At 35.6% G+C, this 12,277-nt stretch overlaps 2 protein-coding genes across 13 annotated transcripts; both read right to left on the minus strand.

Moving 5' to 3' along the window:
- Window positions 1-1,539: 1,539 nt before the first annotated feature.
- On the minus strand, window positions 1,540-3,755 carry LOC130511977 (uncharacterized). 12 transcript variants are annotated; one of them, XR_008945480.1, is made up of 7 exons: window positions 3,464-3,744; window positions 2,993-3,325; window positions 2,800-2,916; window positions 2,657-2,717; window positions 2,457-2,586; window positions 2,144-2,289; window positions 1,540-2,055 (listed from the first exon to the last, which is right to left on the minus strand). XR_008945480.1 is itself a non-coding variant. In XM_057009983.1 (6 exons), exons 2-5 carry the CDS (start codon window positions 3,174-3,176, stop codon window positions 2,164-2,166), a joined length of 459 nt encoding a protein of 152 aa, XP_056865963.1. In that variant the 5' UTR covers window positions 3,177-3,325; window positions 3,464-3,746; the 3' UTR covers window positions 1,540-2,055; window positions 2,144-2,163. The 12 variants fall into 12 exon arrangements, 3 of the variants coding, with proteins under 3 accessions (XP_056865963.1, XP_056865964.1, XP_056865962.1); XR_008945479.1 differs by having other exon boundaries at window positions 2,504-2,586; window positions 3,464-3,739; XR_008945478.1 differs by lacking the exon at window positions 2,657-2,717 and having other exon boundaries at window positions 2,866-2,916; window positions 3,464-3,749.
- A 4,381-nt stretch (window positions 3,756-8,136) lies between these two features.
- Window positions 8,137-9,671, minus strand: LOC108837770 (E3 ubiquitin-protein ligase PUB22). The gene has a single exon (XM_018610788.2). The coding sequence runs from the start codon at window positions 9,534-9,536 to the stop codon at window positions 8,262-8,264; it is 1,275 nt and encodes a 424-aa protein (XP_018466290.2). The 5' UTR covers window positions 9,537-9,671; the 3' UTR covers window positions 8,137-8,261.
- Window positions 9,672-12,277: the final 2,606 nt, after the last annotated feature.

Below are 12,277 nucleotides of genomic sequence, written 5' to 3' on the forward strand. Positions count from 1 at the left end.
GCATTGTTTGAATCCAATTATAAGTCAAATAATAAGACTCTAAAATCTATATTTTCAGATGTCGAATTTGGATTATCCAGTCTTTAATCTCTCTGGATATAATTATTTAAAATGGGCAATGAACACTGCAATTGTCTTAAAGATAAGAGGACTTGACAGATGTATCATCAAAAGCGAGTATGCAACTGAAAATGAAAAATATGGGGCAGTAACAATTATTCGCCAATATCTCACTGATGATCTCAGAGATCAGTATATAAATACTGAGAACCCTCTAGACCTTTGGACAGAGTTAAAATCAAGATACACAAGAGTGTTATTACCAAAGGCTAGGCATGAGTGGATTAATCTCAGATTCCGGGACTTTAAGTCCGTAGATGAATATAACTTAGCTCTAATCAAAATCGTTTCTAAATTGAAACTATGTGGTGAAGAGGTAACAGAGGAAAATTTACGGGAAAAGACATTCCTCACAGCTGATCTAAAAGATCTATTGTTACAATATACCTACAGAAAAAAGGTTTCACCACTTATACGAATTTGATCTTGTATCTATTACAAGCTGAGAAGAATAATTAAATACTAAAGAAAACCAGTGAGATGAGACTTCCTGAACCCAATAAGGCTGGAGAGAATAAGGATGAATCCAAAGAAGCCACGTCTAGAATAATAAAAGGAGTGGCCGGCTTATACATTGCCTAAGAATCAAGATTTCGACATTCTGATTTTATGTTTTGATTTGTCATTACGATTTTTTTATATAATAAGAGTTGTTTTAGTTCTATATTATCATGTTTGACTTGCTTGATAAATTCTTGATTGATAAATGACAAATGAAAATTTAAAAAATGAGTATAGTAATTAAAATTATCCGACCAAAAGCATTGCCGAAAGAGGGCATGAATTATTCACCCAAATAAAAGACCCATTTGAGTTATAAAATTTTGAAAATGAATGGTTTTCCCATTGAACCAATGGGCAAAGGAAATAAAAAGTTCCTTCAAAATTATAAATAAAAATCGCCCAAAGCATAGAAATGGTTGAGACTGTACTCGCGACTGATCTAAACTATGCTAAAAGATCAGTATGATAAAGGCAAAAGGCCTAGGTAACCAGATAGGTTGACCACAAAATTTTACACTTTATGGAATGACTGGACTAGCCATCCAGGTCATTAAAATTGATGCAAAGATTGATATCGACACTACAAGAAATATGTTCATTGTTAGCACGGGTTATATGCTATGTTAGGGGTTTGATAGCATTTTCATAAATGCTATGTATACGGCAGCAATCATAGGTCCCCCTTCTACGATAGCATTTTTTTGGTATGTTACGATAGGTTCATATACAATAGCATTTACTTGAATGATATTATTTAATTTACTATAGCACCTCTATTTTTGTCGGAAGCTGAATATAATTCGTATTTTGTGCTATAATAGATCAAATTGAGCCATGTTTTGGAGCCGAGCCAAGCCATATATCATTATCATATTTATTTTGTATCAATTGGATTTATATTAAATATATTAAAAATATTCATAAAATGATTTTATATATTATCACAAGTGTTAGTACAAACATGAAAGCTTTATGTTTCTGAGACAAATATATCTAAACTAATGACATCTACAAAAAGCTTTTTACTTTGGTTGTTGATGGCAACGAACTACCTCTTCTTTTCATAAGAATCGGGACCTGCGTTAGTGATGGCAAAGTGTGGCACCACCCCGCATAGTCCTGCCCCGCCACGGTATTAGTTTGTTGCGGATCTTATCAGCTTATCGGTCCTTGAACCGTCTGCTCAGCATCTCATCAGATTCATCAAGACTCAAAAGCTTAATAGCTCTGGTGCGTAGACTTCTCCTCTTAATCATGTCACATACACGCCTGTCCCATACACAACATGGACACCATTTTCCAGCTTCCTAATGGACTTCACCAACGCTCTTCCCACCAATACAGATGGTGAAGCTGAACCTGGCTTAAGTTATTCTCAACACGCCTTGTGCTCAGTTTCAGTTTCTTTGATACAAAGCTTCCAACAATGACCTACGTAAAAAACCACCCGAACCAAAATCAGTATATTGAAGACTCTATGAAGTAACTCAACTATAAAAGGTTAGAGAAATGGAGTAACCTGGACTTGTGACCTAGCAACTAGCATTCCAGCAACAAAGCCCACAATACAACCATCAGGACCAACAAGATGCACGTTCTGCTCACAGTACCATTACTCTCAGTATTCAAGAAAGAACCTGACATAGCAATGATATCAAATAGCCCCTGCAAATTCACATCACAAGACCCTAATCAGATAAACAATCCAGAAAAGTACCGCACAAGGACATAAAAATGTTATAGCCCCTGCAAATACAGATCACAAGACCCTAACCAGATAAACATTCTAGCAAAAGTACCGCACAAGGACATGAAAATGTTATAAATCATACGTAACAACTCCAGTAGGAATGTTTAGATCCTTGGAGTGAAGAAGTACCACACTAGACAGCTCCTGAAGCTGAGAGAATACTAAACTCGAGTAGTCCTTGATATGAGGTGTCAACAATGTTTCTGCTCCTCCTGCTCACACACATTAACTGTAAGTAGTGATCAAAAAAGGGTATCAAGAAAACAAAAAGAGAATACAGACAAAGCCTGAAGTATCTTCGAGTTCAGTTTCTGTTTAGTAAGATTGTCTGCTGCTGCAACTCCTGATTAGACATAAAGTTTGGTCTTTCTTGACTATGCAACCCAAAGGAGCAATAAATACAACAAGATTCATCTAACGCTTACCTGCAAGCCAGAAGATGATGAGACAAGAAGGCATGAGAGAAAGACAACAGAGACCAACAAGAGCACCTGACAATAACTTCATAGGTCTTAGTTTAATCCGAACGATATTGTTGAATTCTGCAACATTAAAGTGAAGAACCAAAGGTATCAAAATACAATAAGCATATCAAACAAAGAAAAAAAAAGTTGATACCTTTAGCAGAAGAAGCTTGAATCTGGTCATCAGATTCTTGAAGAAATGTGTACTTTGATTCCCGTGGGCCTATCACAAACACAAAAGGAGACGAGGAGGAGAGGAGCTGTTGTGACGAGGATGAGATTACGGTAACATCAACACTACCACCACTCACACACAAAAGAAGGGAGATTTCTACCATAGAATCTATCAGAAACCCTTAAAATGAAAACCCATATGAGCAGATATAGGATTTTCTGTGTTCCAATAGATGGGATTGAATCCGACGAGGGCAAATCGAAAGCCCGAAACGTCTTGGAAGGAAGAACCACTCCATCATCTGTTTATTTTCTGTAAAAAAAATTAGGGTTTCAAGATGGAGAAATCGAAGAAGCTTGACTTGAACAGAGACTTGGGTTTTCGCAGAGAGAGAGAGAGAGAGAGAGAGAGAGAGAGAGAGAGAGAGAGAGAGAGAGAGAGAGAAATTACCAAAGGAGGAGACTAGGGGGATAGGTACGGTGGTGACGAGGATGAGACGAGATAGACGGAGACAAGGTGGAGATGACAGACAGATAGGAGAGGACGATGGTGATGGTCGTGGAGGTAATTGGGTTAGGACTGTGTCGCTGGGAGAAGAGAGAACGATAGGGTTCAATTGATTTTTTTTTGTCTCTGTTTTTATTTTTTTGTGAAGACTAATTTTTACACCATTATATAGAAATTGTATTCGAGTATAGAGGGAAGTTATTATTTTCTCGGCGCTTCTCTAATTTTCACTTAAGTCTCGGCAGAAAATCTAATTTTCTGTTCCCGCTTATTGAAACTCTATCATAGCATTTATATAATGCTGTTATATATCACGATTTTTTTTAGATCATCTACAATAACAGTTCAGTAAAACGTGCTATAATACTCTGTTATCAATCTAGACTTTTTTGTAGTGCAAAAAAACGCACAAAGAATTATTCCATAGAATCTCACATTGTGTAACATGTACACAAGGGAAACTCCATAGGCTATAATGTTCCAAGCATCTAAAAATTTATAGCATGTTCATGAGGGGGAGAAATGACACTCCCATGGTCCATGAACAACACTAAAAATCCGAGTGACATGGTGTATGACCATGGTAAAACTTGGCCGAATTCTTTGTGATACAAAGATCACTAGCTAATGCTTGGGAACACATGGATTTACATGTAATGATAATATGCATCAGGCCATATAAAGTGAGCATAGATATTCTCATCTAAGAATGATAAAGGGTCATGATCCAGACATAGACCATCCTAAGAGATTATGTATAGACCACCACAATAATACCGTCTAGGATGGAACCTCATAAGAAGATGAGATAAGATTGGGAATATATGTTGGATATGAGAATGTTTTTCTCCCACGATTTTATAAGAAACCTTGAGCCAAATATGGGTGATCAGATTAACGCCATGTTTACGGATTGCATGATTAAATCCGACTATCTAACATCAAGGAGAGAAAGAAATAAGCTGGTAAAAGTATAAAGAGAAATGAAATGGTATTAACCATCCTTGTCTTGGCAAGATCCTCAGATCAGAGAATATGATTTAAGACGTCCAAAGAAAGATCATACAAAGCTAGCTACAAGAATGCCAAACAGATTATACCCGAAAAGAAAAGAAAAGAATGACTAAGTCATACCAGCTTAAGAACCACGAAATTAATGTCCTAGAAGAGACATAATCAAGTTGCTATAGAGTCTAAAGATAGACCAATATGTTCCATAAGATAAGGTACCTCGGAAATAAAAAAATGTGCATAGAAATGACATATCTTAGGTCATAAAGGAAAACAGACCAGACATTGAGATAAGGCTGCGCAGCTAAACATCTAAGAGACCAGACCATGTAGTTTGGGACGCAAAATTACAAGGTAATGAAGGTTCTTAGTAAAGAATGAAATCTCTAATCGATTAGTTCATGTCTGGAACACAATGGAACCATACAAAAGAAGTGTCGACACATAAATGATAAAGATGCATAATAGAATAGCACTTGAGTTGTAAATGATATAAGCGAGGATCAGAACCCACGTGAATACATGAATGCATTCATACATTAGAAGGTTGAAACCGTGGGGTTTAAAGAATGATTTTAAAGAATCTATAAATAGAGATGGGCATATTGGCCATATATGATAAATATGCCATCTGATGATTTAAACCAGTGGACAAGAGAGTCTTGTGAGGAAAAGAAAACCGTGAGATGTAGGACATAACCACGTAGAGGTCGTCCATGTCCATACTTAAAGTATTCATGGGAATGGCTTGATTACACAAGGTTACCCACATAGACTAAGGAACATATTACAAGGAAATGAATTCCTATGTGGTGGATGCTACTGCACATTATGTCTGAACACATAAAGAAAGATGTAGTAAGCAGCATATAGATCCCTTAATAAAATGATAAGAGTATCATTAAAGTGACAAAATAAATTCTCATAGAATAGTTTTGTTCTTAAGCTATTCATGGACTAAAACAATGCAGCTACAAATGATAATGAAAGAGAAAGACTTAGTACAATCAGTCCATAGATCCTTATAAAGGATGTTATAATTCCTTGTGTTTATGGTTATAATAAACCAACCCAACGAGAGGTTGATTGGTTCAGAAAGTTTATAAACCATTGCTACAAATTAACCAACAAAATTGTGGTTAGTCGATGTATCAACGTGAACCGACCAGATTGTAGTATAGCTAAATGGAAAAGATTAGCCAGCATATGGTAGTACAAACGTATCCAAACAAAGTACATTGGACTACTAGATGTATGTTCGTCCATAGCAAAAGAAAGGAACCAATCATCATGAGTTTGATCGAGGCATATGACCCGACATGGTCCACCCAAGTATAAGGTGGACTATGACAAAACACATCGACCAGATAGTTGCACCATTACACCTGAACCATGTTGTCATCTCGGGCTACAATACCTTAGCCACTTATGGACAAGTTGGTGTGTGTGAGGTTCATGACATGACATATATATTCCGGCAATATGGTATTGTCCACGGCAGTAAAAGGAGTCATGAGACCATAATGACCTAAGAGAGAGTAACCAAAAGGTGTGACTGGTCGAGGTCGAATGGATATGATATTATCTAAGACAAGAAAGGTCGATAGTCATGAAAAGATCCATGAGTATATTTGGTTATAGAACCATAGTACGATGAGTTTGTAAAACCATTGTAATGATCATTGATCAAGTCATGATCTTAGACACTCATGAGATAAATTATGGACGAGTATAGATAAGGTCTATGACTCAACATGGATAGACCAATAAAGAAAGATCGACTATAATGGATAAGCCATTAGCACATACAAGTAATGAATGACTGAAATGGACAAAGGCATGTCCATAAAGAAACCAAATGGTTCGTATGTGTTTAGGTCGATGAATCAAATTAAAGTATCCATGATATAGCAAAACCATGTGACTAGAAGATCCATGGGATATAAGAGGATCTGTAAGTAAAGTTTGATTGCAGATTAGAAGTCCATCCAAGTACTGGTAGAGTACCATCCGTCCAACCAAGAGTATAGAGTGGTCAGCAGCAAAGATGCACTTCTTCAACATTTCACCACGTCCATGAAGTATACCAGTCAGTTTGGGACATGCCAATTAAAGGACCAGCTCAAAACAATTCAAGACCCGGCGACCATGAAGATGTTAGATTGTCCATGCGCTAAGACTTGAAGAATATGTACGGAAGTACAAGTTAGGGAGAGTGATACATGTTGTACTCTTTTCCCTTCACCTGGTTTTGTCCCAATTGGGTTTTACTGGTAAGGTTTTAATGAAGCAACACCAACACTGGTAAAGTGTATCACGAGCTCTATATGACTATGACATCCAAGGGAGAGTTCATGTGTTGTACTCTTTTTCATAACACTCTCCCTTTTTACCACACTGGGTTTTGGGTTTTCCATGGAAATACTTTAATGAGGCAATATCAAAAGCATGAATGAACCTGAACCGGATGTGTTGATCAAGTGAGAGTGTTATGTACTGATTTATGATCGATTCATATATAGTTTGGTGTTTATCTTATGTATTCCTAATTATTAGGATAATTACTAGTTGTATCGATCCATTAATATGTCCGACTATATATATAGACCTTCTGGTCGATGACTAACAAGAAGAATAAGCTTTCCCCACATCTTATTTCACAACAATTTCCAATATCACTTAATTATTCATGTTCCCACCGACCATGTTCCCTAATTGCTAGAACCGAGGTATGTAGATACATATATTCTTGCTATAAAAAAATTGTATTTACGGGCTTTGGATTCGTATACGTTGATCTCCAAAACACACATTTTTTAATGCTAAGTTTATCATCAAGATATATTAAAAAGTTTTTGTACTTACATTTTCTGATCTATTTGCCTTCATCTACCGATATTGATACGTCTACAGATCGTTGAACTGTACATCTTATATTGAGTTTTCGAAAATGATTTAACCACGTTTTTATGTTAGATAATTTGAAACTGGATGACCTGAAAATATAATGATGATTCATTATATCACGACTAGTAAAAACAAATTAACACATGAAAGATACAATCAATAGCTAAATCGGATAACATATATTTACAATTTCTTGAAATCGGAAGTTAATCGTCGGATAAAAGCATGCTTATGATACATGTCTTCGAAGTCGACATATATATAATCATACATAAATAACCAAAATTGGGGTTAGAGATTGAACATATGGACATAAACGTTCGCAATGTTAATTCCACGGAAACATAAATGGTCAGACACGTTACACATGATAGTAGATATCTTTAATAACTGTGATGTAATCTTTAGGTTATCCACTCGATAAAAATGAAAAGTTGACATGCGTTTTTTTCAAAAAAAAAAAATAATAAGAGAGTTGATAGAGACGGTCTACGGAAATGAACAATATAGAATCATACAAATAAACAGTTTAACAATAATGAACAAGCAAGTGGAAAACAATAGCCATGTTACTTGTGATTCCATTTATTTCTTTGCAGTATCTCATAATTTCATGAAAAAATCCCATTGTTATCTACAGGATGATGAACCTTTAAAAGATATAACAAAAGCAAAAGAAAAAACTGAACTCTAGCAAAAATAGAAACCACTCTAATTTTCTTCTTTTTCTTAATGAACTTATCCGAAGAATAACTCTCATAGAATTGTTTGTATCGGATGAGAGTTTTTTTTTGTATCAAATGAGAGTTAATTAATATGCTGATCAAGCAGGATACGAAGCATATAAATTTCTTGGGACACAAGGTGATTCCCTCCAAACCTTTGCGTGAAGCTTAAGTAACTCCTTCGCCTTTTCTTTAGTCTTGTTCCCACAACTCACTTGAAGAACTAAACACATCTTAGCCACAACTCCCAACTGCAACATCTCTTGTAACAAACATGGCGTTGCGCAAAACTTCCCAATAGAAAGCAAAACCCTAACCGCCCTTTCGCTAGTTATCTGAGAGACCCTCAATATCTTCTTAGACACGACCGCAATAGCCGCACCATGATTCAAGAACTCAGCTCTTCCTTCTGCACACTGACATAACATATCAAGAACCACCATCGCCATCTCTGAACTCCTTCTCTCGGACGAGAAACTTTTATCCAGAAGAAGCTCGATTATCATGGAGACCGCTCCAGCTTCCACAGCTTTATGTCTATTCCTTCCCCATGGACATATAATCATCAAGATCTGCATTGCTGATTTCGTTGCCTTATGAGAGATCTGGTCATGCAAGATCTGAACCACCTCATTGAAAAAGTCACGTTCCAACAATATGATTTGCATTGGATCCGCAACTTCAAGAATCTTCTTGAGAAGTAAAGTCGCATAGGCTCTTGACTCGTAGATCCCACGTTGCATAATCTTAGTCAACGTCTTCACAAGATTTGTTCCCTTCTTGTTGTTTAAAAGACTCTTGCGGGCTGTCTCCGATGCGTCGAGATGATAGAGTAAGTTTAACGCTTCGTCCATTAAGCTTCTTGAAGAATCAAACCTACTCTCCAATATGTTTGATATATCATGTAGATTCGATGAGGTATCTACTGCGTTGCTGATGATCTTTTCCAAGAACTCAGGAACTCCTGCGGCTTCTAAACACCGCTTGTTCGTTGTGTTCTCCGATACTATTTGACGAAGTCTTGTGAGGCATTTGACTTGGTTTTGATGTGAAGATGAAGAAACTTTGATGAGTCTTTCGATCTCGGATTTAGAGATTGGAGAGTTAGGGGTTGGGATTGTCTCGATGCCGTGGGATGCGTTGAGAGTACACCAAGATTGGATCAGACGGCGAAGAGTGTGGTTTGGTGTGAGGTCGGTTTCGGTTATGACTTGTTTGGTGACCGGACATGAATCTTTCTTACCGGTGAAGAGCCATTTCTCGATGCTATCTCTGTCGTAGGTTATTCCGGTGGAGACTATCACCGGATCCTTCATGATAGCTAGAGAGATGGGACATAAGAAGAAAGTAGGAATCTCTATCTCTTGATCCATAAGTAAAACTTGGTGAATATATCGACTGACGAACGAATCTCAAATGAAACTTTTGCTTTAAAATGTAGTAGTTGAGAGATTTAAGAGATGAGAATTGGTTTGAATAAGTTAGCAAGAAGAGACAAGGAGGGTTGGGGTTTAAATACGAAGGATAGGAGAAATATTCAGAATTATTACAAAAGTCAAACAAGGGAAATACTTATATTTGTAAACTCTTTTTATATAGCTGTCACTATTTATTATTTATTGTAATCACAGAACAACGAGGATGTATAGAGATTTGACTTTTTAATTATTTTTGGGTGGTGCAACAAAAAACTAAATAATAAATGCTCTGAATAAAAAAAAAAGGTGAAGAGTGTTGACTTGTCAAAACAAATGCGATTAATGCGACGAAAGTGTAAATAGTTAGGAAGTCATTGGTCGAGACGGTGTTGAGCACAAAGTCACTGATTCCTCGCATCTCTTTTTGGACATCCTCTATTTGACTTTTTTTTTTTTGCTTTTTATTGTAAAAAAATTTCGAAGGCATAGTTTTGATTATTGGTGTAACCGAAAGGTCAAATGATATTGGGTTATTAACTTTTTCTTGTCAACTATTGGGTTATTAACTTATTGTCTACAAAAATACGATTACTGTTTTCTTTTGGTGATATATTATCTGGTGCCGACAAAATCTTAAGTGTCATCAACGATCCTTTGTTGGATTTGTACTTTTTCAGGCTGCAACTTTATATTACATTTAAAAGCCTTTTCTCGAAAAAAAAACTTTATATTACATTTAGACCCATACTCCCTTGTTATGCTCACCATGTTTTTTGAAACAATTACACCATAAATCAGTTTTGAGTTTCTTTTTACATAATAGAGCAGTTTATACTATAAAGCAATTTATACTAACAACTTTTCTTTTTTCGTTACTTTGCTTAAACTAATTAGTCACTTAACAACTCTAACCATCAACTTTTTGACTAACTAAAAAATTTTTACTAACTGGAACTTATCCCCACCACACATCTTTCTTTTATCTTTTCTTTTTTTTCTTTTTTTGAATGAATGTTAAATTTTATTCATCAAAAAGCCTTTTTACAAATATTGCATAATGTTTACTTGAACAACAAGCAACAACTTAAGAACTTGAAAACCAACCCTTTCTCTACTACAAACTAAAACCCAAAATCAAGATCAAAAATCTCCTCAAACTTGACCATGTGAAACAAGTCAAGTTTGGAAATGCAATAGGATTCTCCTCATTAAAACCCTCATAAGAGAAAACCCAATTGGGACAAAACTCAAATGAGGGAAAAAGAGTAAGAATCCTAAAGCTAGGGAACCCAACCATTCAACACAACCACACGAGAACTCAACAAAACTCAATATCCCAAAGCTTAGCTCTCCAAGCCATAACACACTTCCCCAGTGTTTCCTTCTTTTTCTCTTTCGTCTTCTTCCTCTTTCAATCTCTATTTTTTTAGAAAATTCAAATCTGACTCTTAAATTTTTTTTCTCAAATTTTTTCTTATGAAATCGTTTTCTCCATCATTCGATCTATCTTTTGAGATCAGTGAAGGTGCATCTCCGATGTTGGTGTACACCTTATTTAATGTACACATGTTATTTTTTGTACGCATTTTGACATATACACGTGTACATTCAAAATGAACCAATATATGTGAATAAGTTGTACTCATAAGGTAGACTGGTTGATTACTAAAAAAATACCAAACTACATAACAATAGGTGTACAAATGGTTTTGTGTGTTATTCATATCAAATGATTTTTAGCTTTGACTTTAGTTCATTTAATTTATTTTCCAATACATTTTATTAGCTTTGAAATTTTGGAAGTAAAAATGAAGCAATAAAAACAAGGATCATCGTGCAATTATGAAGAAGTACTGGAATGAGTAATCAAGGAGTTTGTTGGTTATTTTGTGTACACTTTGTGACATGTACACGTGGACGATATCTAACATCGACGACATCTTACTTTTAAGTCGAAGTAGATCACCAACCTTTAATGTACACATGTACACTAACGAATGTGATGTGCAATAAGCATGTTTCAAATATATGTGTACATAAATAATATATAATATTGTACATAACCACGATTGTACACATGTACATAACCACGAATGTACACATGTTTACACGACCACGATTGTACACATTTACATGTGAGGCCATGACTTCGTAAAATACTTTAAATAGTATGAGGTTGTGCGAGTCTGGTGGTGTGGATGTTGGCAATGGTTGAGATTTATGGCAGAGCTTGATTGAAATGGAAGAACGTGGTGGAAGAGCTGCCTAGAAAAACTTCATGTTGACGAGACGCGACAAAGAGAAACGACCACCGGTGGACGATATCTAACATCAACGACATCTTACTTCTAAGTCGAAGTAGATCATCAACCTTTAATGTACACATGTACACTAACGAATGTACACAATTTTACAATGTACACAATTTTACAATATGTTGACATCTAATATATATTTCAGAACTATAGCTTCACAGAGCTCAGAAGGTAGATTTAATAATAAAGATGCTGATTATAAACATATTTTCTGGAAAAATAACATTCACTTTACAAAAAGAAGAATAAAGAACTCAATAAAAAATGAAGAAAAAAGTACATGAACTTTATTTTATTTAATAGAAATATATGTGATTCATTATCGTCAAAATCATATGTTAAATTGGTTAACAAAGAGTTAATTGCACTGACTAGTTCATT

Source organism: Raphanus sativus, chromosome 4, assembly GCF_000801105.2.
Source record: "Raphanus sativus cultivar WK10039 chromosome 4, ASM80110v3, whole genome shotgun sequence".
NCBI lineage: Eukaryota > Viridiplantae > Streptophyta > Magnoliopsida > Brassicales > Brassicaceae > Raphanus > Raphanus sativus.